The sequence below is a fragment of the Erpetoichthys calabaricus genome, chromosome 2, assembly GCF_900747795.2.
Source record: "Erpetoichthys calabaricus chromosome 2, fErpCal1.3, whole genome shotgun sequence".
NCBI lineage: Eukaryota > Metazoa > Chordata > Cladistia > Polypteriformes > Polypteridae > Erpetoichthys > Erpetoichthys calabaricus.
Genome location: NC_041395.2, coordinates 184,493,474 through 184,520,164, shown reverse-complemented (window position 1 = coordinate 184,520,164; position 26,691 = coordinate 184,493,474). Strand labels below are relative to the sequence as shown.

Below are 26,691 nucleotides of genomic sequence, written 5' to 3'. Positions count from 1 at the left end.
TAAACATCTGTGATTGATTGATTGATTGATTAATAGATAGATAGATAGATAGATATAATAGATTGATAGATAATCCCAATGGGAAATTCACATTCTCCAGCAGCAGCATACTGATACAATAAATAATATTAAATTAAAGAATGATAATAATGCAGGTGAAAAACAGACAATAACTTTGTATAATGTTAAATGTTAACGTTTACCCCCCTGGGTGGAATTGAAGAGTCGCATAGTTTGGGGGAGGAACGATCTCCTCAGTCTGTCAGTGGAGCAGGACAGTGACAGCAGTCTGTCGCTGAAGCTGCTCCTCTGCCTGGAGAGAATACTATTTAGTGGATGCAGTGGATTCTACATAATTGATAGGAGCCTGTTGAGTGCCCTTCGCTCTGCCACAGATGTTAAACTGTCCAGCTCCATGCCAACAATAGAGCCTGCCTTCCTCACCAGTTTGTCCAGGCGTGAGGTGTCTTTCCTCTTAATGCTGCCTCCCCAGCACACCACTGCGTAGAAGAGGGCGCTCACCACAACCGTCTGATAGAACATCTGCAGCATCTTATTGCAGATGTTGAAGGATGCCAGCCTTCTAAGGAAGTATAACCGGCTCTGTCCTTTCTTACACAGCACATCAGTATTGGCAGTCCAGTCTAATTTATCATCCAGCTGCACTCCCAGATATTTATAGGTCTGCACCATCTGCACACAGTCACCTTTGATGATCACGGGGTCTATGAGGGGTCTGGGCCTCCTAAAATCAGTTGTAGGTGGCCTGAGTCGCACCATTTAACAAAGTCATTGATTAGGTCCCTATACTCATCCTCCAGCCCATTCCTGATGCAGCCCACGATAGCAGTGTCATCAGCGAACTTTTGCACGTGGCAGGAATCCGAGTTGTATTGGAAGTCCGATGTATATAGGCTGAACAGGACCAGAGAAAGGACAGTCCCTTGTGGCGCTCCTGTGTTGCTGACCACAATGTCAGACGTGCAGTTCCCAAGACGCACATACTGAGGTCTGTCTTTAATAAGATAGTCCACGATCCATGCCACTAGGTATGAATCTAATCCCATCTCTGTCAGCTTGTCCCTAAGGAGCAGAGGTTGGATTGTGTTGAAGGCGCTAGAGAAGTCTAGAAACATAATTCTTACAGCACCACTGCCTCTGTCCAAGTGAGAGAGGGATCGATGTAGCATATAGATGATGGCATCCTCCGCTCCCACCTTCTCCTGATATGCAAACTGCAGAGGGTCAAGGGCGTGTTGAACCTGTGGCCTAAGGTGGTGAAGCAGTTTCCACTGGTGTCTCAAGTATGTGATTAACTATGTAAATTAAAGAATAAAAACATGACTTTTCAGCTTTCTCTGGTTAAATATAAAGAGATTTAATTAATTAACCTGTTAGAATAGGTAATCCAGTTTAGCTCTAGGATGCTAGTTGCCTGTTTACCCTTTTCTGCACAACATCAACTGCTGCTATGTCTTTTTTGTAGTATGGGGACCAAAACCAGCCATAGCGCTCCAAATGTGGTCTCACTGCATTATGCTGTCTGATGATTTATATTCAACAGTTTGAACAAAATAACATTTTAGTTGCCTTTTTAATTGCTTCCATAAGCTGCCTAAAATACAGAAATGTGTCAAACTAAATCCTGGACTTTCCTTTTGCTGAAATATAGCAGTTCCCATTTCCCTACATTAAACTTCATTTACCAAGGTTCTGCAAATTTGACAAGTCGGTAACGAATCTGACCTGATATGCTGAAATGGGTTGATTGCTATCACTCACTTTCCTAAACTGTAAGGTGGCTAATAAAAGGATAGGCCAATATCACCTCATGAAGTGCCCAGCTCTATGTCCCCTTTTTGAAATAATCATCTTCAAATAGTCAAGTGAATGCAAACGGTATATAAAAAAAGGCCGTTATAAGGCAACTTCAGCCAAGCAGTAAAATATACATTTAAAAAAGAAAGACATGAAGATGAAAGCAGCAATAACCCTTTTTCTTCCACAACACACATTAACCTCCTATTCATGTGAATAAAAATATATACAGTGGAATACAAACCCCAGCACCATCTGAAGTTCACACAGTAGTCCAGAGTTCAAGTTGTTTGATTATAATGGGTGAATGAATTTCATTGGCCAACCAATTAATCTAAAAATGTAAATGTAAAATGTTTTCACCATTTGCACCATTATAAAAAATGACTCCCAACGAGCTTACCCGAGTCCACTAGTTGTAATTAAATGCAAGACACATGTTCCTGGAGAGGTTTGCTGACATTCGCCTATCTATACAGGTCTTTGAGGCTGTAGAACCTTTCTCAATGGCCAGTGCAAATGCTGATTAGTTTAGCTAGTTTTCCAGTCCCGTTTTCCTCCAACTGCGGTACTTGTCCTTTTGAAAAATGGCACAATCTATGAAGATTCCTTCTACAACTGGATGTCTAGCCTTCAGGGGTGCTGATGTCAATCACCTGTCTATTCCTAAAACAGTATCTTTGAACTATCTTCGTGTTTACACAAGCAGTCCAGACAGACAAGCTGAAAACACATGATATTTTCTATGTGTCAGTTTACTAACTATTCAGAATCAATGCCATTAATATACAAGAGAAAAAAGTAGCAGTTTAAGCACAGATTCCTAGAGTGTCACTATAAATGCCCTAAAATATGGCCAATTATACACTATTTCCTCTTATCGATATTGTTTGTTGTTTCGGAAATTACCCCCGATGCCATTTTTATTTTTACTTTCAAGACAAAATCTTTGGTGTGAAACTGCAACAAACACTTTTTGAAAGTCTAAATTATTCCATACGGTTTGCTTTTGCTTACTATTCCAGTTGTCTGATCTAAAAGACTGAATTTGGCAGGATCTTCACTTCATCAACCCATGCTGCAAGTTGTTTAGTATATTATTTTCATATAAATAGACTCTTAATTGGTTTTGGATTATAATTCACAACATTTTGCATGAGACAAAACTAATGGTTATGAGTTGGCATAATTTGTAGATAATAGTACTCTAATCATATCTGCATGAATGGTACTCGGGCCATTTGAAAGTCATCCTACTGTCTCTCAGCCTCATCTTCACTTTCACTTTCACTTTCAAGCTGACATGAAGGCCTTTATTTCAGAGTGACCCTGTGATGTGCTGTTTTTAATCACAATTAAATTGTAAGCTTAGTGTAAAATGTCTCTGTGGTCACTTTGAAAATATCAATGAGCATCAAAGCAGACAAGCTCTTGTCTAAAAAGTGGCTTCAGTAGTTGTTCCTGATAATGCTGACCTATGAAAATACCCTTACAGAAGCAGCACTGCATCAAGGCAGCAGGAAACACAACAGAAATATTTTCTGAATGTTAGGTAAGGGTTGAGACTTCTAGATTTAATAGTACTAATTAGATCATATATAAAGGAAGTGGACTGATGTTTGCTAGCAAAAAAAAAGCTGGTTTCGTTTCTCATTAAAGACAACAGAACATAACTGCCATACTTCTGGTTTTCAATTTTGTTATTATAACAATTTTTAGAAGCCTTTTAATTGTCAGCAATGCTCACTTCAGCCACCTCATCCAACATGCATTTTCACAAACAGTCATCTTCGCAAAGGTTAAAGTACATGTGTATTAATTGAAAACCTTGTAAGTTGAAGGATAAAATAAGTTAGTTTTGACTTACTTTAGTTGTATAAATTATTTCTTGTGTTTCAACTTATACACTGTTAAAATAGTTACACACCTTAACAGTTATCTCAGAAAACCATTACACATCTCAGTCTTTTTGCCATGCTTGTCTACAGCTTATTGGTCTGGAATTACTATCTTGTCTCTGTTCTTATGGGCTGGTGTCACATTTTCAACCTTCCAGTCATCAGGAACTAATTCTGCCTTAAGTGATTGATGGAATATTCTTATTAAAGGTTTATAAATTATGATTTCATTTGTTGCAACAGTGCTGGGAATAGCGCTGGAGGTTACATTAGTATTTAATTAGGATATGAAGCACTTCTTACTCTTCTATTTAAAATCAGTATACTCTGAGGTTCTGTTTATCTCTGCCAGAGGCAATACATTTATTTCTTATTTTACAAACATATGGGTAACATATTTAGTTCATTTGCCTTTTTGTTTCTTATTTTCAGTGATTATTTTCCCCCAAGTTCATCCCTAAGGATTCTTAAATTCTCTTGCTTTTTTCTTCAGTAGTACTCAAAAACTGTTCTGTTTGTTTTGTTTTCAAAAGCAATTCTTTTATCAGTTCCTCTCCTATCCCTTGGGTTTATTAACAGTTCAGCTAGATCACAGATTATGACATATAAGAAAAACAAAATACACAAACAAATATCCGGAAAAGGTGTTCAGTATGACTAAAATTACCTGTTCCCCAAGACTGGATCTATTGATCCTCCAGACAAAGAATAGTCCATTCCATAAAAGTTGAGACCCAACAGAATCTTTCTTCTCCACTTGGATTCAGGGTCTAATGACTGAACGCAGGCTCGCATCCAGGGGAGAGGAGAGCTTGGACCAGGCCTGTAAAGATGACATAAATAAATGAAGTAATTAAGCTTTCAGTTATGAAGAATTATCCAGAGCATTCCACTATGCTCCACTATTCCCTTCTATGACAACAGACTCACTTTAATATTACAAATCTCAATTACTGTCAGATCCAAATACTTTTTCCATCATACAATTGTAGACAGGCGCCTTAGAGCCTATTATGAAGTACTGGGAGAGAAGAGATAATAATGTGGAATTTCCTTCTTTTTAGTTTAATAGTGTTTCAGTATACATACCTTTTAAAGCATACCTAACTACTAACAAATGTATAATATCTCACTCCAGTGCAAAAGTACATGTTCTCCCCAAGACAATGCACAATATTCTATATGGGAAAGTTAGTGAGTTGCACATTGCCAGGGACCACTCTATATGATGTTATCACAAACATTAAATATATCTTGTAACACACTAAGTACTGCTATTCAATTCTGCATTACATTATAATGAATGGTTTCCTTTATTTGTCTTAAGTTCAAGTTGAAATTATATCAATGAAGACAAAAATTTCCAATAAGTTTCTTCGCAACACGTACAAAGGAACATCGCAATGCACTCAGAAGACCAAAAGTCTCTGATTTACACAAATACAAGTGCGACCAGAAACACATTTAAATGGGACTCAGTGCAATTCGAATTTAAGGGCAATACTAAACATGCCAGAGAACTGGCTGAAATGTGGCTATCTAATGAAAATGCCATTTACACTAGAATTACCAGAGCCTAAGAAAAACTTCTTAAATCCGTTCGCACCTCTCCGCCGGCGTCTTTTGTCCTGTAAATGTGCTGATAAAGCACTCAGCAAGCAGCCTTCTATTCCATCCCCTCACAGCTGCAGAACGTGCACAAAGTTCTCCCAGCTCATGCCTTGATTATCTGGGAGTGAAGTGCTGGAGTTTTAGAGTGGAAATAATAGATCATTATTTGGAACACATGCATTTCATGTGTGTTCCATTTATACAATGATCTGTGTAAGCACTTTGTTAAAACAGAAACGTTTTTCATATTTTACTAGTAAATGACAAAATGTTGGCATAAACTATATAATGTGTGAAGTCTGAAGTCCAAAGATCAAATTAACACTTTCACAAAAGGTTCAAGGATAAAACAACAGATTCCGTGGCGTAGTGGTAAGATTTGCTGACTTGTAATCAAAAGTCCCCAGTTCGATCCCAACTGCCTCCTATATTTGCTGTTTTCAGTAGTGAGCTGCTCTTACTGTTAATATCATACAGTACACCCATACATTTGGTTTGCAATTGTTACCGTTTAATTTTCACTTTTATTCTCTCAGTCACGATCACAATACATACTACCACGCCGCCAACCCCCCCAAACCCCCACTCCCCCCGGGATCTGACGTTGATAGTTTTTATTTGAAACTGGGAATAACTGTAGACGTGAGTGGTGTTTTGAGGCAATGGAAATGGACATTCTCTAATCTGGAGGGATGAAAGCTGACACAAAAACGCTGGTGAATCTTCGTTCTTCGTATCTCACCGTCACTTGATTTTTTTTTAATATTTTTATTTTATTAATTTTCATTGTAATCATTCCATACAAACAGATCAATTTATAACCCAACAAATTTGAAAACAAATCAAACCCCACCCCTGAGAAGGAGAGCTTAGCTATAGGAAAATTTCTTTAAGCTTTTTAATAAGGCAACATTAGACAAAAGAAGGGGAGAAGTAAATATCTATATAAATAAGAGATGGAGAAGGGAGTTAAATGCAATAATAGTTAATTCTCTTATTCTAAAATAATATTGATTAAATCCTGCCAAGTTTTGAAAAAATTTTGTACAGATCCTCTAACTGAAAATTTGATTTTTTCCAATTTCAAATAATATAAAACATCAGTTTCCCACTGACTTATAAGAGGAGAATTAGGATTCTTCCAATTCAACAAAATAAGTCTGCGTGCCAAGAGTGTAGTGAATGCAATCACCGTTTGTTTGTCCTTCTCCAATTCAAGTCCATCTGGAAGGACACCAAACACAGCTGTTAGTGGGTTAGGAGGGATTGTGATACTAAGGCTGTCTGAGAGGCACTTAAAAATTTTTGTCCAAAATGATGTTAGTTTGGTGCAGGCCCAGAACATGTGACCCAGTGAGGCAGGAGCTTGGTTGCAGCGCTCGCAGGTTGGATCCTGGCCTGGAAACATTTTGGACAGTTTTAAGCGAGACAGATGAGCTCGATATATAATTTTTAGTTGAATAATTCTATGCTTTGCGCATATAGAACTCGAGTGAATTCTCTGCTTTGCTACCTTCCATTCCTTTTCTGATATATTGATTAAGAGATCTTCTTCCCAATGTCCTCTTGGATCTTTGAAAGGTAGGGACTCTAATAAGATTTTATATATTGCGGAAATAGTGTTTGTTTCCTCGGAATTGAGCAGTATTTTTTCCAGCATTGTGGAGGGTGCAAGGTGGGGGAAATCGGGCAATTTCTGTTTAACAAAATTTCTAATTTGAAGATAGTAAAAGAAATGTGTAGCTGGGAGGTTAAATTTTGAACGTAATTGTTCAAAAGATGTAAATATGTTGTCTATATAAAGATCTCTGAGCATTTTAATCCCAAAACTTTTCCAGGTATTAAAAACTGGATATACTTGCGAAGGTTGAAAGAGGTGGTTCCCGTGCAGAGGTGCCACTGATAAAAGATTTTCCATCTTAAAATGCTTCCTAATTTGGTTCCATATTCTGAGTGAGTAAAGCACAATTGGGTTATTAGTATATTTGCGATAACTTTAATTTATTGGAGAGCAGAGCAGGGAATATAAAGAAGTACTACAGGATTTTACTTCTATTGCAGACCAAGCCTGTGTATGTGCATTTATTTGTGTCCAGGTTTTTATGGCTTGTATGTTTGCTGCCCAGTAATAAAACTGAAAATTAGGTAAAGCCATGCCACCTTCTGCCTGAGGTCTTTGTAGGGTCGCTCTTCGGATACGTGGGTGTTTTGAGTTCCAAATGAATGAGGTTATTATTGAATCTAACTGTTTAAAAAACGATTTATTGATATATATTGAAATGTTTTGAAATAAAAAGAGAAGTTTAGGAAGGATATTCATCTTAACAATGTTAATTCTTCCGGCTATAGTGAGATGAAGGGTTGACCATCTATGCAAGTCTTGCTTAATTTTTTCCATACAGACGCCAAAATTTTGTTGATAAAGAGCTTTATGTTTACTTGTGATATTTACCCCTAGGTATTTAAACTGATCTGCTATGGTAAAAGGTAGGGTGTCTAATTTAATATTATATGCTTGTGAGTTCACTGGAAAGAGTATACTTTTATTCAGATTAATTCTAAGACCAGATATCTTTTGAAATTCTGTTAGTGCTGTTAAAACAGCAGGGACAGTGTTTTCTGGGTCCGATATATATAAGACCATATCATCTGCATATAGAGAAATTTTCTGTTCCAGTCCTTCTCTGACAATCCCCTTTATCTGATGAGAATTTCGGCAGTGAACCGCCAGTGGTTCAATAGCGATTGCAAACAACAGTGGCGACAAGGGACATCCTTGTCTGGTACCACGTTCTAGTTTAAAGTAGTCTCAGCAAATTTTATTAATACAAACTGAAGCTTCTGGACTGGTATACAGTAGTTTAATCCAAGCACAAATATTCGGGCCAAACCCAAATTTCTCTAATGCAGTGAAAAGGTAATTCCATTCGATCATGTCAAATGCCTTTTCTGCGTCTAATGATAGTAATATCTCTGGGGTGTTTGATTTTGCTGGTGAATATATAACATTAAACAAGCGTCGGAGATTTGAAGATAGATGTCGGCCTTTAATAAATCCAGTTTGATCTTGTGATATTACCGAGGGCAGCACTTTCTCCATCCTTCTAGCTAGGATTTTTGAGAGTATCTTAACATCATTATTCAGGAGTGAAATTGGTCTATATTATTCACATTGTAACAAGTCCTTATTTTGTTTAGGAAAGACGGTGATTAATGCTTGTCGAAATGTTTGAGGTAGTATTTGGTGGTCTTTAGCTTCTGTAAATGTTACCAACAAGAGTGGAGCTAGCTGAGTGGAGAATTTCTTATAAAACTCTACGGGGTAACCATCAGGGCCTGATGATTTCCCGCTTTGTAGTAACTTTATAGCGTCTAGTAATTCTGTTAGCGTTAGAGGTTTATCTAGTTCCTCAGCACTTAAAGCATCTATTTGTGGTATTTGTGAATTATCCAGAAATGCATTAGATTGCGTGTTGTCTTCTTTGGGCTCAGTGGAATATAAAGACTTATAGTAATCTCTAAATGTGTGCATTATTTTATTATGGTCGATGATTTCTTCTCCATTCTTGTTGGCGATTACTGGTATTGCATTGTGAACCTCTTGTTTATGAATTTGTTGAGCTAAAAGCTTATTAGCTTTTTCTCCGTGTTCATAGTAATGCTGTCTAGACTTATAAATAAGTTGTTCAGTTTCTTTAGTTGTTAAGATGTTAAGTTCTGTATGCAGGGCCTGCCTTTTCCTGTGAAGAGCTTCACTTGGACGCCTGGCTTGTTCTTTTTATTTTTACTTCCTTAACTTGTGGAGGGTGTATCCTGTAGCAAAGCCCTAACTTTTTTCGTGAAAGCCCGTTTCGGTCAATAAGTCTTAAAAACAGGTGTAAAGATATTGACAATAAGCTACGCAAACCCACCAAGACATGGAATTGTTTAAATCAAGGCGCTGCGCTACCTTCTTCCAGATCGGCCCCAAAGCATTCATATTTTTCCAAAGCAGTTCTGGTCTCCATCGGCATCTGTAGCTGAGTCGAAAAACACCATCCCATACTATTAGTTAACGAATAACACATTTCTATATGTATTGTAAGCATACAATACAACTGATAATATGTTGCGCTTATTTATCTGGTGTACCGACATTTTTGCGCATTTAACGGCTGAAATCCAACATGGTTTGTGCCCTTCAGAATGAAAACAGTTTGCATTTACCTTTTTAATAAAAGGCGAGCTTTTAAGCCTGAGAAATCACCCCGTAAATGCACACGTTTAATTGCACATGTGTTAATATGTATGCTTATACACTGTTTCTTCTTCATTGAGGTTTTCTCTAGCATGTAGATCGGGGTAATTGCATTCACGGCATTCGTAGTGTGAATCACAATCTGATTGTATGGGTGGTTACCTACCAGGTAACGCTTATGGTTGGCCAGCAAGTCAGCTAACATCAGCCACAGTGCTTTCAGTTGTGAGAAGCAGATCATAGAATGGCTGAAAATAGTTTACTGTCAAATAATAAAAAGAGTATGCGACACGTGTTTTGCCCTAATTCTTGGCTCATCAGCCGTACACACTCACTGCACTCGCTTACGGGAATCGAACCTCGGACGTCAGCGCTAGAGGCGAAGCCCCTAATATTGCGGCACGACGTTTGGTTCGTTTATTTGACAGCATGTAGATCGGGGAAATTACATTCACGGCATTCGTAGTCTGAATCACAATCTGATTGTATGGGTGGTTACCTACCAGGTAACGCTTATGGTTGGCCAGCAAGTCAGCTACCATCAGCCACGGTGCCTTCAGTTGTGAGAAGCAGATCATAGAATGGTTGAAAATAGCTTACTGTCAAATAATGCAAAGAGTACGCGACACGTGTTTCACCCTAATTCTTGGCTCTTCAGGCGTACACTCTCACTGCACTCCTTTACGGGAATCGAACCTTTGCTTTTAAATTTTAATTAAGAAGAAAAAAAAAAACCTTTTTAAATTGAGGGAAAATATACCAGTAACAATTTGTTAAGGATCTGTTTTTTTTGTGAAGCTGCCTTTACACAGCCTGTCCGCTGTTTTATAAACGAATGCCATATAAGGCCGTCCTTTCTCCTTCACAGTCAGTTCACGTGATTACGTGGGAGGCGTGATGACGCGATACGCAACCCCGCCTCCCCGGGCCAGCGAGCTGCAGTCCATTACTGTATATGGACAAAAAAGAGGTTCCAGTTATGACCGTTAAGCTTTGAATTTCGAAATGAAACCTGCCGAACTTTTGTAAGTAAGCTGTAAGGAATGAGCCTGCCAAATTTCAGCCTTCCATCTACACGGGAAGTTGGAGAATTAGTGATGAGTGAGTGAGTGAGGGCTTTGCCTTTTATTAGTATACTAGCAAAATACCCGCGCTTCGCAGCGGAGAAGTAGTGTGTTAAAGAGGTTATGTAAACATATATATACATAAACATATATACTTATATATACATATCTACATATACACATATCTACATATATACATATATATACATATACACATCCGCATATATATACATATATCAACATATATATACACATACATATACACACATACATACACATACAGACACATATATATACATATACATATCTATCTATCTACATATATATATATATCTCTATCTATCTATATATATATATATATATATAAATAATCTATCTATTTATATATATATATATATATATATATATATATATATATATATATATATATATATATATATATATATATATACATCCCCGTGCTTTGCAGCGGCGAAGTACTGCTTTTAAATTTTTATTAAGAAGAAAACCTTTTTAAATTGAGTGAAAATATACCAATAAAAATTTGTTAAGGATCTGTTTTTTTTGTGAAGTTGACTTCACACAGCCTCTCCGCTGTTTTATAAACGAACGTCATATAAGGTCTTCCTTTTTCGTTGCTTTGCCAACGGAAGCAGCCTTTTTATTTAATCCTGTTTTTACGATTGTTCTGTTTGTATATCACATTGTCAGTTCAGCACTCCGGTTGTAATATGAGCAAGCCGTGCAAGCTTACTGTTGAGAATGCAACGTATAGTTGTACAGGAGAAAAGCAATCTTGCCTCAAATCAATGGCAACCTTTTGTAGGTCTATGAACTTAATTTAAACTTTAGGTTTACACGGTTCTTTGTTTCCGAAGTACCTGCACTCATGAATGTCTGTATGCGTCAGTCGCTTCATATGTTCACGTGAGCCGCTCTCTTGTGTGATGTTGCGATGTCCACGGCTTTATTTAATGTTAGCTAAGACCCGGCACTTAAACGTTTCTTGCTACAGCAATTTTAACTCCGTTACAAAGTGAACCAAAGTCTCGTTTATACCTCGTGTCTTCTCATTAAACTTGTAAGTCGCGAATATGGTATTGCAAACGGCAGCGGGAGCATTTCTATAAACTTAATTTAAACTTACGGTTTACACCGTGCTTTGTTTCCGCAGTAGCTGCACTTATGAATATGCTTGTATGCGTCACTCGCTCGCTTCTTATTGTTTCGCTGCCTTCTCAATTGTGTAATGAATGTTTTCTTCAGCGCTCTTTGGGGCTCTTCCTTGTTTTGTACGTACTGCGTTCACAGTCAGTTCACGTGATTACGTGGGTGGCGTGATGACGCGATACGCAACTCCGCCTCCCACGGCCATGGAGGTGCACTCTATTACAGTATATGGACAAAAAAGAGGTCCCAGTTATGATCATTACGCGTAGAATTTCGAAATGAAACCTGCCTAACTTTAAGCTGTAAGGAATGAGCCTGCCAAATTTCAGCCTTCCACCTACACGGGAAGTTGGAGAATTAGTGATGAGTGAGTCAGTCAGTCAGTGAGTGAGTGAGTCAGTGAGGGCTTTGCCTTTTATTAGTATATATATATATATATATATATATATATATATATATATATATACACATACACATACACATACACATACACATACACACACACACACACACACACACACACACACACACACACACACACACACACACACACACACACAGTACTGTGCAAAAGTTTTAGGCAGGTGTGAAAAAATGCTGTAAACAAAGAATGCTTTCAAAAATGGAAGTGTTAATCATTTATTTTCATCAATCAATAAAATGCAGTGAATGAACAAAAGAGAAATCTAAATCAAATCAATATTTGGTGTGACCACCCTTTGCCTTCAAAACAGCATCAATTCTTCTAGGTACAGTTGCACACAGTTTTTGAAGGAACTCGGTTGGTAGGTTGTTCCAAACATCTTTGAGAACTAACCACAGATCTTCTGTGGATGTAGGCTTCCTCGCATCCTTCTGTCTCTTAATGTAATCCCAGACACACTCGATGATGTTGAGATCAGGGCTCTGTGGGGGCCATACCATCACTTCCAGGACTTCTTGTTCTTCTTTACGCTGAAGATAGTTCTTAATGACTTTGGCTGTATGTTTAGGATCGTTGTCCTGCTGCAGAATAAATTTGGGGCCAATCATACGCCTCCCTGATGGTATTGCATGATGGATAAGTATCTGCCTGTATTTCTCAGCATTGAGAACACCATTAATCCTGACCAAATCTCCAACTCCATTTGCAGAAATGCAGCCCCAAACGTTCAAGGAACCTCCACCATGCTTCACTGTTGCCTGCAGACACTCATTATTGTACCGCTCTCCAGCCCTTCGATGAACAAACTGCCTTCTGCTACAGCAAAATATTTCAAATTTTGACTCATCAGTCCAGAGCACCTGCTGCCATTTTTCTGCACCCCAGTTCCTATGTTTTCGTGCATACTTGAGTCACTTGGCCTTGTTTCCACATCAGAGGTATGGCTTTTTGGCTGCAACTCTTCCATGAAGACCACTTCTGACCAGACGTCTCCGGACAGTAGATGGGTGTACCTGGGTCCCACTGGTTTCTGCCATTTCTGAGCTGATGGCACTGCTAGACATCTTCTGATTTCGAAGGGTAATAAGCTTGATGTGTCTTTCATCTGCTGCACTAAGTTTCCTTGGCCGACCACTGCGTCTACGATCCTCAACGTTGCCCATTTCTTTGTGCTTCTTCAAAAGAGCTTCAACAGCACATCTTGAAACCCCAGTCTGCTTTGAAATCTTTGTCTGGGAGAGACCTTGCTGATGCAGTATAACTACCTTGTGTCTTGTTGCTGTGCTCAATCTTGCCATGACATGAAACTGTCCTCCACAACCTCACCTTGGTAGCAGAGTTTGGCTGTTCCTCACCCAGTTTTAAGCCTCCTACACAGCTGTTTCTGTTTCAGTTAATGACTGTGTTTCAACCTACGTGTGACATTGATGATCATTAGCACCTGTTTGGTATAATTGGTTGATCATAAACCTGACTATAATCCTACAAAATCCCTGACTTTGTGCAAGTGTACCTATAAGAATTGATGCTGGTTTGAAGGCAAAAGGTAGTAACACCAAATATTGATTTGATTTAGATTTCTCTTTTGTTCATTCACTGCATTTTATTGATTGATGAAAATAAATGATTAACACTTCCATTTTTGAAAGCATTCTTTGTTTACAGCATTTTTTCACACCTGCCTAAAACTTTTGCACAGTACTGTATCTATACTAATAAAAGGCAAAGCCCTCACTGACTCACTGACTAACTGACTGACTGACTGACTCACTCATCACTAATTCTCCAACTTCCCGTGTAGGTAGAAGTCTGAAATTTGGCAGGCTCATTCCTTACAGCTTACTTACAAAAGTTAGGCAGGTTTTATTTCGAAATTCTACGCGTAATGGTCATAACTGGAACCTGTTTGACTGACTCACTCATCACTAATTCTCCAACTTCCCGTGAAGGTAGAAGGCTGAAATTTGGCAGGCTCATTCCTTACAGCTTACTTACAAAAGTTAGGCAGGTTTCATTTTGAAATTCTACGTGTAATGGTCATAACTGGAACCTGTTTTTGTCCATATACTCTAATGGAGGAGGCGAAGTCACGTATCGCGTCATCACGTATTACGCCTCCTACGTAATCACGTGAACTGAAAACGAGGAAGAGATTTACAGCACAAGTCAAACGCGGGAACGAAGGTAAATGACGTTAATTGTTGACTGTCTTTTAATACTGTGTACTTGTTGAGTGTCTTTTAATACTGTGTAAGCATACATATTAACACATGTGCAATTAAACGTGTGCATTTACGGGGTGATTTCTCAGGCTTAAAAGCTCGCCTTTTATTAAAAAGGTAAATGCAAACTCTTTTCATTCTGAAGGGCACAAACCACGTTAGATTTCAGCCGTTAAACGCGCAAAAATGTCAGTACAACAGATAAATAAGCACAACATATTATCAGTTGTATTGTATGCTTACAATACATATAGAAATGTGTTAATCGTTAACTAATATTATGGGATGGTTTTTTTCGACTTGCGCCTTGATTTAAACGATTACATGTCTTGGTGGGTTTGCGTAGCTTATTGTCAATATCTTTACACCTCTTTTTAAGACTTAATTTAAAAAGGTTTTCTTTTCTTCTTAATTAAAATTTAAAAGCAATACTTCACCGCTGCGAAGCCCCTCTAGCGCTGACGTCCGACGTTCGATTACCGTAAGCGAGTGCAGTGAGTGTGTACGCCTGATGAGCCAAGAATAAGGGGGAAACAGGTGTCGCGTACTCTTTGCATTATTTGACAGTAAACTATTTTCATCCATTCTATGATCTGCTTCTCACAACTGAAGGCACCGTGGCTGATGTTACCTGACTTGCTGGCCAACCATAAGCGTTACCTGGTAGGTAACCACCCACTCACTTCACTCCAATACGGGAATCGAACCTCGGATGTCAGCGCTAGAGGCGAAGCCCCTAAAATTGCTCCACGGCGTGTGGTTCGTTTATTTGACAGCATGTAGATCGGGGTAATTACATTCACGGCATTCGTAGTCTGATTCACAATCTGATTGTATGGGTGGTTACCTACCAGGTAACGCTTATGGTTAGCCAGCAAGTCAGCTCGAAGTGATCACTCGAGTGAACGCAGCTTCACAAAAAAACAGATCCTTAACAAACTGTTATTGGTATATTTTCCCTCAATTTTAAAAGGTTTTCTTTTCTTCTTAATAAAAATTTAAAAGCAGTACTTCGCCGGTGCGAAGCGCGGGGATTTGAGCGACTGACGCATACAGACATATTCATGAGTGCAGGTACTTCGGAAAGAAAGCACCGTGTAAACCTAAACTTTAAATTAAGTTCATAGACCTACAAAAGTTTGCCATTGATTTGAGGCAAGATTGCTTTTCTCATGTACAACTATACGTTGCATTCTTAACAGTAAGCTTGCACGGCTTGGTCATATTACAACCTGAGTGCTGAACTGACAACGTCGTATACAAACAGAACTATAACAATCGTAATAAACAAACAAAAAAAAAAAGCGAAGAACCCTTGGATTTAATAAAAAGGCTCTTTCCTTGGTGAAGCAAGGAAAAAGGAAGACCTTATATGGCGTTCGTTTATAAAACAGCGGAAAAGCTGTGTTAAGGCTGCTTCACAAAAAAACAGATCCTTAACAAATTGCTATTGGGATATTTTCCCTCAATTTAAAAAGCTTTTCTTCTTCATAAAAATTTAAAAGCAGTACTTCGCGGGGATTTAGATCATATATATATATATATATATAGAGAGAGAGAGAGAGAGAGAGAGAGGCAGACAGAGATATATATAGATATATATATATATATATATATATATATATATATATATATATATAGATATATACAGATATACATATATAGATATAGATCTATATAGATATACATATATAGATATAGATCTATATATATATGTATGTATGTCTATATATATATATATATATATATATATATATATATATATATATATATATATATATATATATATATATATATATATATATATATATATATATGTAAGCTTATAAGTACTGCCTTACTTGTCTTTAAGAAAGGAAGATGTAATGATACTTGATTTAAACGATTCCATGTCTTGGTGGGTTTGCGTAGCTTATTGTCAATATCTTTACACCTGTTTTTAAGACTTATTGACTGAAACGGGCTTTCACGAAAAAAGTTAGGGCTTTGCTACAGGATACACCCTCCACAAGTTAAGCAAGTAAAAATAAAAGTGTATATTTCTGTTTTATTTAAACCTTTTAAGTTTGTATGCATAGCCCCATTTGGCTGTTTTAGTTTTTTTTTTTTTCTTTCTTCAGTAATATTTAATCTCCTTAAAGAAAAAGAACATATGCATTTTACTTTTTTTGTATCTCTTTAGTAATATTTTAGTGTAAAAGGATAACCAGTATTTAAACCTTTTATGTTACTTTATAAAGTTATTTTACACAATGTTGAAAAATAAATAAGAAAGCTACATAATTTGGCAGCTGCTGCTTTAATTTTCAATGAAATGAAAAAAGCTCTCCAAGAGAAAACCTCAATGAAGAAGAAACAGTTTGCAAATATATATATGTGTATATATATATATATATATATATATATATATATATATATATATATATATATATATATATACACATATTATATATATATACACATATTATATATATATATATATATATATATATGACAGCAACACTCATAACAACACAATTACATTGACAATCATGTTACGTTATTTTTAAAATGTTTCCTTTACTTTTTCATAACCTCTTTAACACACTACTTCTCCGCTGCGAAGCACGGGTATTTTGCTAGTATATACATATATAGTGTGTGTATTCGTAACTGAAGAGGGCACCGTGGCGGATGTTTGCCGACTTGCAGACCAACCACAAGCGTTACCTGGTAGGTAACCACCCATACAATCAGATTGTGATTCAGGCTACGAATGTCATGAATGTAATTACTCCAATCTACATGCTGTCAAATAAACAAACCACATGCCGTGGCGCAACGCAAAGAGGATTCGCCTCAGACACTGACGTCCAAGGTTCGATCCCTGAGAGGGGGTGCAGTGAGTGTGTACGCCTGATGAGCCCAGAATTAGGGCGAAACACGTGTTGTGTACTCTTTGCATTATTTGACAGTAAAACTATGCAACATTCTATGATCTGCTTCTCGCAACTGGAGAGGGCACCGTGGCGGATGTTTGCTGACTTGCAGACCAACCAGAAGTGTTACCTGGTAGGTAACCACCCATACAATCAGATTGTGATTCAGACTACGAATGTCATGAATGTAATTATCCCGATCTACATGCTGTCAAATAAAAGAATCACACGCTGTGGTGCAACGTAAAGAGGCTTCGCCTCTGACGTCCGAGGTTCAATCTCCGAGAGGGGGGGCAGTGAGAGTGTATGCCTGATGAGCCCAGAATTAGGGCGAAACACGTGTCGTGTACTCTGCATTATTTGACAGTAAAACTATGCAATATATATATATATATATATATATATATATATATATATATATATATATTATACAGTTAGGTCCATAAATATTTGGACAGAGACAACTTTTTACTAATTTTGGTTCTGTACATTACCACAATGAATTTTAAATGAAACCATTCAGATGCAGTTGAAGTGCAGACTTTCAGCTTTAATTCAGTGGGGTGAACAAAATGATTGCATAAAAATGTGAGGCAACTAAAGCATTTTTTTTAACACAATCCCTTCATTTCAGGGGCTCAAAAGTAATTGGACAAATTAAATAACTGGAAATAAAATGAAATGCATAAATATTTATGGACCTAACTGTATATATATATATATATATATATATATATATATATATATATATAATTACATTATACAGTAATCCCTTGCTATATCGCGCTTCGACTTTCACGGCTTCACTCTATCGCGGATTTTATATGTAAGCATATTTAAATATATATCGCGGATTTTTTGCTGGTTCGCGGATTTCTGCAGACAATGGGTCTTTTAATTTTTGGTACATGCTTCCTCAGTTGGTTTGCCCAGTTGATTTCATACCAGGGACGCTATTGGCAGATGGCTGAGAAGCCACCCAACTAGAGCGCGTATTACCTATTAAATAAAACTCCTCAAATATATTGTGAGCACGGGGGCTGTTCGCACCCCTAGAGGATACGGCCGCTCCTCAAAAAACGCTGAAAGATTACCTTCACATTGCTCTCTTCCTTGCTGGGATTACATGTGGCTGCTTTGTCAAGTGATATGCTTCCTGCATGGTGCTTCGCATACTTAAAAGATCAAACAGCACGTATTGATTTTTGATTGTTTGCTTTTCTTTCTCTCTCTCTTTTGCTCTGACATTCGCTGCTCCTGATGGAGGGGGTGTGAGCAGGGGGGCTGTTCGCACCCTTAGACGATATGGACGCTCGTCTAAAAATGCTGAAAGATTATCTTCATGTTGCTCCCTTTCTTGCAGCTGCTTTGCCAAGTAACATGCTTCCTGCAAGGTGCTTTGCATACTTAAATGCTTGAACGGTACGTATTGATTTTTAATTGTTTGTTGTTTTCTGTCTCTCTCACTCTCTCTGACATTCTCTGCTCCTGACAAAGGGGGTGTGAGCAGGGGGGCTGTTCGCACCCCTAGATGATAAGGACGCTCCTCTAAAAAATGCTGAAAGACTACCTTTACATTGCTCCCTTCCTTGCAGCTGCTTTGTCCGGCGGTGCTTCGCAAAGTTAAAAGCCCAAACAGCCCTACTGATTTTTGATTGTTTGCTTTTTTCTCTCTCTCTCTCTGAATTTCTCTGCTCCTAATGCGCACTCCTTTGAAGAGGAAGATATGTTTGCATTCTTTTAATTGTGAGACAGAACTGTCATCTCTGTCTTGTTATGGAGCACAGTTTAAACTTTTGAAAAAGAGACAAATGTTTGTTTGCAGTGTTTGAATAAAGTTCCTGTCTCTCTACAACCTCCTGTGTTTCTGTGCAAATCTGTGACCCAAGCATGACAATATAAAAATAAGCATATAAACATATAGTTTCTACTTCGCAGATTTTCACTTTTCGCGGGGGGTTCTGGAACACAACCCCCACGATCGAGGAGGGATTACTGTACACACACACACACATATATATATATATATGTATACACACACACACACACATATATACTGTATATATACACACACACACATATATATATGTTTATGTGTGTGTGTATATATACAGGGGTGTGGAAATCAAATTTTTTTCTACTTGTTCACGGACAAGTAAACTTAGAAAATCCACTTGTCCGCCAGTTAAATTCACTTGCCCATAAACAAATAACAAAAGTGAAAAATAGTTTATTTTTTCTGATCTCTTTTATCCATCCATCCATCCATTCTCTTCCGTTTATCCGAGGTCGGGTCGCGGGGGCAGCAGCTTGAGCAGAGATGCCCAGACTTTCCTCTCCCCGGCCACTTCTTCTAGCTCTTCCGGGAGAATCCCGAGGCGTTCCCAGGCCAGGGGGGAGACATTTTCCCTCCAGCGTGTCCGGGGTCTTCCCCGGGGCCTCCTCCCGGTTGGACGTGCCCGGAACACCTCACCAGGGAGGCGTCCAGGAGGCATCCTGATCAGATGCCCGAGCCACCTCATCTGACTCCTCTCGATGCGGAGGAGCAGCGGCTCTACTCTGAGCCCCTCCCGGATGACTGAGTTTCTCACCCTATCTTTAAGGGAGAGCCCAGACACCCTGCGGAGGAAACTCATTTCAGCCGCTTGTATTCGCGATCTCGTTCTTTCGGTCACTACCCATAGCTCATGACCATAGGTGAGGGTAGGAACATAGATCGACCGGTAAATTGAGAGCTTTGCCTTATGGCTCAGCTCCTTTTTCACCACGACAGACCGATGCAGAGCCCGCATCACTGCGGACGCCGCACTGATCCGCCTGTCGATCTCACACTCGTGAACACTCGTGAACAAGACCCCGAGATACTTCAACTCCTCCACTTGAGGCAGGATCTCGCTACCAACCCTGAGAGGGCACTCCACCCTTCTCCGGCTGAGGACCATGGTCTCGGATTTGGAGGTGCTGATTCCCATCCCAGCCGCTTCATACTCAGCTGTGAACTGATCCAGAGAGAGCTGAAGATCACGGCCTGATGAAGCAAACAGGACAACATCATCTGCAAAAAGCAGTGACCCAAGCCTGAGTCCACCAAACCGGACCCCCTCAACACCCTGGCTGCGCCTAGAAATTCTGTCCATAAAAGTTATGAACAGAATCGGTGACAAAGGGCAGCCCTGGCGGAGTCCAACTCTCACTGGAAACGGGTTCGACTTACTGCCAGCAATGCGGACCAAGCTCTGACACCGGTTGTACAGGGACCGAACAGCCCTTATCAGGGGGTCCGGTACTCCATACTCCCGGAGCACCCCCCACAGGATTCCCCGAGGAACACAGTCGAACGCCTTTTCCAAGTCCACAAAAACACATGTAGACTGGTTGGGCGAACTCCCATGCACCCTCCAGGACTCTGCTAAGGGTGTAGAGCTGGTCCACTGTTCCGCAACCAGGACGAAAACCACACTGTTCCTCCTGAATCCGAGGTTCAACTATCCGACGGACCCTCCTCTCCAGAACCCCCGAATAGAGTTTTCCAGGGAGGCTGAGGAGTGTGATCCCTCTGTTGTTGGAACACACCCTCCGGTCCCCCTTCTTAAAGAGGGGGACCACCACCCTGGTCTGCCAATCCAGAAGCACTGCCCCTGATGTCCATGCGATGTTGTAGAGACGTGTCAACCAAGACAGCCCTACAACATCCAGAGCTTTGAGGAACTCCGGGCGTATCTCATCCACCCCCGGGGCCCTGCCACCAAGGAGTTTTTTGACCACCTCGGTGACCTCAGTCCCAGAGATGGGGGAGCCCACCTCCGAGTCCCCAGGCTCTGCTTCCTCATTGGAAGGCATGTTATTGGGATTGAGGAGGTCTTCGAAGTTCTCCCCCCACCGACCCACAACGTTCCGAGTCGAGGTCAGCAGCGCACCATCCCCACCATATACAGTGTTGACACTGCACTGCTTCCCCCTCCTGAGACGCCGGACGGTGGACCAGAATCTCCTTGAAGCCGTCCAAAAGTCGTTCTCCATGGCCTCCCCAAACTCCTCCCATGCCCGAGTTTTTGCCTCAGCAACCACCGAAGCTGCATTCCGCTTGGCCTGCCGGTACCTATTAGCTGCCTCCAGAGTCCCACAGGACAAAAGGGACCGGAAGGACTCCTCCTTCAGCTTGACAGCATCCCTCACCGCCGGTGTCCACCAACGGGTTCGGGGATTGCCGCCACGACAGGCACCGACCACAGCTCCGGTCAGCCGCCTCAACAATAGAGGCACGGAACATGGCCCATTCGGACTCAATGTCCCCCACCTCCCTCGGGACGTGGTCGAAGTTCTGCCGGAGGTGGGAGTTGAAGCTACTTCTGACAGGTGGCTCTGCCAGACGTTCCCAGCAGACCCTCACAACACATTTGGGCCTACCAGCCCTGACCGGCATCCTCCCCCACCATCGAAGCCAACTCACCACCAGGTGGTGATCAGTTGACAGCTCCGCCCCTCTCTTCACCCGAGTGTCCAAGACATGTGGCCGCAAGTCCGACAACACGACCAGAAAGTCGATCATCGAACTGAGGCCAAGGGTGTCCTGGTGCCAAGTGCACATATGAACACCCCTATGCTTGAACATGGTGTTTGTTATGGACAATCCGTGACGAGCACAGAAGTCCAATAACAAAACACCACTCGGGTTCAGATCGGGGGGGGCCATTCCTCCCAATCACGCCCTTCCAGGTCTCACTGTCATTGCCCACGTGAGCATTGAAGTCTCCCAGCAGTACGAGGGAGTCCCCAGAAGGTATGCCCTCTAGCACCCCCTCCAGGGACTCCAAATAGGGTGGGTACTCCGAACTGCTGTTCGGTGCATACGCACAAACAACAGTTAGGACCCGTCCCCCCACCCGAAGGCGGAGGGAGGCTACCCTCTTGTCCACCGGGGTAAACCCCAATGTACAGGCTCTAAGTCGGGGGGCAATAAGTATGCCCACACCAGCTCAGCGCCACTCACCGGGGGCAACTCCAGAGTGGTAGAGAGTCCAGCCCCTCTCAAGGAGATTGGTTCCAGAGTCCAAGCTGTGCGTCGAGGTGAGCCCGACTATATCTAGCCGGAACCTCTCAACCTCACGCACAAGCTCAGGCTCCTTCCCCTTCAGAGAGGTGACATTCCACGTCCCAAGAGCCAGCTTCTGTAGCCGAGGATCGGACCACGAAGGTCCCCGCCTTCGGCCACCACCCAACTCACACTGCACCCGACCTCCTTGGCCCCTCCCATAGGTGGTGAGCCCATGGGAAGGGGGACCCACGTTGCCTCTTCGGGCTGTGCCTGATCTCTTTTATTGATACTAAAACTGCTTTCCATTTTAAAACTGAAAAAAGTTCTTTCAGGGAGTAGTATTTTGCCACCTTGCTCTAGAACATTATATAAAAGATTCTCTTATCATTTTAACTCACTAATAAACAATGCCTTCATTATAGCTACACTAGTTCTGTTTCACATATTACAGTTACATAACAGAACACTGTCCTGATTCATTTTCTGCCATGTTCTTCAGCTTTTGTCTTGCAACATCTTCTCCCCCAAGAATCTTTACCATCTCAGACAGCATGGGCTGAATGCGGTTCATTTCTGCTTGAGCTGAACTGCATGGTTCCTGGACTGATGGTCCTGCAGAAGTGGATTGCTGATGATTTTTCAGGTTTTTATGAGTGATGTGCCTGTTGCCAGATGACAGCCAGAATTCCACAGCTGGTAGTGGGTCATACTCTTCTACAGGTTTGCCATTAACAACAATGCGCATCTGGTTTTGAAGGTTTTCCTGAGTCAGGCGGGTTCTTACAGAACTCTTTACTAAATTCATATTGGAGAATAATCTCTCACAAGAAGAAAAAATAATCACGTAAATAGTCACATAACATTTGGAAACCGTTAGAATGTTTTCTTCTTTATTTTTAATAAACTGACAGTGCGAAACCAACTTGTTTTATATGAAAAATTCTCTAATCAAAAACGATTTATAGACAGCTCATCAAAATTGATGCTGTCACGAAATAAATTTCTTAACTCCTCAATGTATCACAACCTACGCGAAATTGCAAATTTCAGGAAATATTAACTGCCTAACAAGCTTTGTTATGTGGTGAAAACATTTGCATTGTAAATAAAATGACTGCATTTTTATGTAGAAACAATGAATTTTATCAATCGTCTTCTATAATACGCTACCGTGGCTGTTCGTTTGTCTGTCCAGGCTTTTAAATCACCTGTAGCTCGCAAACCGTTTCACCTATTGACTTGAAATTTGGTACTCATATACTACGTGACGTCTACTATCCGCTTTCGGGGTGATGATTTGTATTACTCTTTTCATTTTTATTTTATTTTATTGTTGAATCAACTCTCAGCAACGTGGAGCAGGGCAGCCGTGCGGCGCATGCGTATATGCGCCGTTCTCATTCCCCACCACCTTCGCTAATCATTCTTGTGGCAGATTGAAGACTTAAGTGCCAGCTTAAGTGAAAAATTAAAGAAAACGTACTAAGTAATTGCAACACAAAAACTAACTTAATCAGTTTTAACGCGAAAAGATGCCAACGAAAGAAGAGAAGCAGTGAGCCGCTAGGGTGGAGAAAAGAAGAGCTGCTCAGGAAGCAGCAAGCGCATCAACCTCTGAGCAAACGAATGCTAAACAAAGACAGAGAAAGAGGATGAAAACTAGGAATGCTCAAGTCAAGTGTATTCACTGCACGTTATCGTGCAGTACGCCGTTACTGGTAACATATAAAATTTATTGATTATAATGAAAAATCATCAGATTACATCGTAATGTCAGCATGAAAAAAATGACCGCATCTCCAAGCGTGTAAACAGTAGGGTAAAATACTTATGTAAGACCGTAAGAGTGCTTCCCCTTTGAAAAATCAGCCGTCATTTTGTAAACAATATTGAAGACCAATTTGAGACATGAAGAACATGCTTAAGTAGACGGTTTCCGCACTAAGTACATACCCAAATGTTTAAAATGTGAAAGTAGTGGTAAAGATGTGTCCTGCACAACACATATAATTCTTTTTTTTCTTGTCTCTTGCACTTATCCGCGGACAACTGAAACCAGAAAAACACGCTTGTCCGACGGTCAATTTACCCGTGTCGGACGAGTCGGGCGTTGGATTTCTGCACCCCTGATATATACAGTATATACGTGTGTGTGTGTATATTTATATATATATATATAATATACACACACATATATAATATACACACACACACATATATTATATAAATATACACACACACACACACATGCACAGTGTAACCTTGGGTCAAGACCGTAATTCTCGTAACCCGATTTGGTTGTGACCCGAAATAATTTCCCCCATAGGATTGTATGTAAATACAATTAATCCATTCCAGACCGTACGAACTGTATGTAAATATATTTTTTTTAAAGATTTTTAAGCACAAAAGTAGTTAATTATACCATAGAATGCACAGCATAATAGTAAACTAAATGTAAAAACATTGAATAACACTGAGAAAACCTTGAACAGAGAAAAGTAACATTGCAAAAATTCACGCTATAGCCTTACGAACCACTTGCTGTAAACACTTTTTTTTAAATGAGTTTTAAGCTCAGGGAAAAACATGAACATTTGAAAAATCCATAATTTAATAAACAACCAAGAAAAGTAACATTGCAACAATGCACGCTATGAACCGATCGCTGTAAACAGAAGTGGAGGTTGAAAATCCAATAGAAAAAAGTCTTCATTAAATACATCGAGGTTAAAACAATGCTCGAATCAGTCTCTTTAAAAACAAGCCCGGTGCATTCTTTAACTGCCTTCTCGGCCAGCCCTCTCTCTCGTGCTCTCGCTCGCTGCACAGGGAATGCACAGGGAGAGACTGAACACATGCGGAAATCATCAGCACGTACGAACCAGAAGGGAAACTGGCTTGTTCGTCACCCGAGTGTGTGGTCGTGAACAGATGCAAAAGTTTGGCAAACTTTTTGGTTGTAATCCGATTTGTACGTGATCCGAGACATTCGTGACCCGAGGTTCCACTGTATACGCACAACTGTAATGAATTATTAACTGTGCCATAATTGTTATTAGGGTTTCAAGCCCTTGGTCCAAAGCCTTAACCACTACACCACGCTCATGGCCAATAATATTAGCCTTTGTTATATAAAAAAAAAAAAAAAAAACCCTAAGCCTAACCCTAAGTACTTAAATAGCACTTCTGATATACCTGATTAACTAATGGCACTATAACGGAGGCTCAAATTTCCCGGGAGGAGCCAGGTAATACAGCTAGTAAATAATAAGAAAATAATAACTCTGTTGTTTACATTTGACTTTTTTTTTTAATTGTGGAAATTAATTTCAACTATCGGAAACACATCAAAAAGAAAATTTACAATGCTCAGTTAATTGTATAGTACATAACAAACATACACCAGTACATTTTCTAAATTTAGCTCTAGATGAGTCCTTAATTAGATCTGGGACTGTCAAACAGTAATGCAGATTAGAATATATCCTATACCTTATGAAAGGTTTGTTTCATATATGAAAATGCATGTTTAGAATTGCTGCAGTTACATAAATGTAATTTGTCTAAAGTATATACAGACTACTAACACATTACCTTTAGAATAAATTATTAAACTCTCCTAAGCAGCTAAGGGGAGAAGAACTTTTTTTATTTATGTCCCAGACTTTGTTGCAGCTCAGACTTGGGTTGTGAAATACATAACCAATGAAACTCCAAACAAGATCTCACAAATAAAAGTAAGCCTCAAAACACAAAAATAAGTGTATAATTTAAAAGGGATGATTAGAACCATAAAGGTTCTACTTCAAAGAATAAGTGTTCCTTCATAATAATAAAAGGTGATCCAAAAAAAAAAAGTTAAAAAAATGTAATGACAAGAGGAGACAAAAAATTACAGGATAATGAAAGGTTGCCTCCTAAGAAATAGCTCAAAAATTACCAGAATTCAAAATCAACACCAAAGACAAGGCAGATATCTAAAACCAAAAGAATCAATAATGAGAACTTACAAATATTTCATAGAGAATCCAAGAAAGGTGAGCTGAACAAAACAAGCTGTAGATAGGGTAATAATAGTTATGAAAACTAAATTTTATGTAGTAAAGATTTTAAAAATTGGTTATGAATATGAATTCTAAAGTTGCATATTTTTAATAAAAACAAAATCATGTGTCTTGAAGAAATAATTCAAATGCTGTATTCAAATTACCATAACATTTTTAAATGTTATATCTTTATTATGCATACAACCACCATTTTCTAGAACTCATCCAGTATTCTAAAAATTTTT

At 39.6% G+C, this 26,691-nt stretch overlaps 1 protein-coding gene across 1 annotated transcript in view; it reads right to left on the bottom strand.

Annotated features, from left to right (window-relative positions):
* Window positions 1–26,691, bottom strand: part of chid1 (chitinase domain containing 1) — a 156,961-nt gene that overhangs the window by 9,988 nt on the left and 120,282 nt on the right. Inside the window, exon 10 of the mRNA XM_051922052.1 lies at window positions 4,384–4,539. Within this exon, the coding sequence (XP_051778012.1) occupies window positions 4,384–4,539 (156 nt within the window). The remainder of the gene's footprint in view (window positions 1–4,383; window positions 4,540–26,691) is intronic.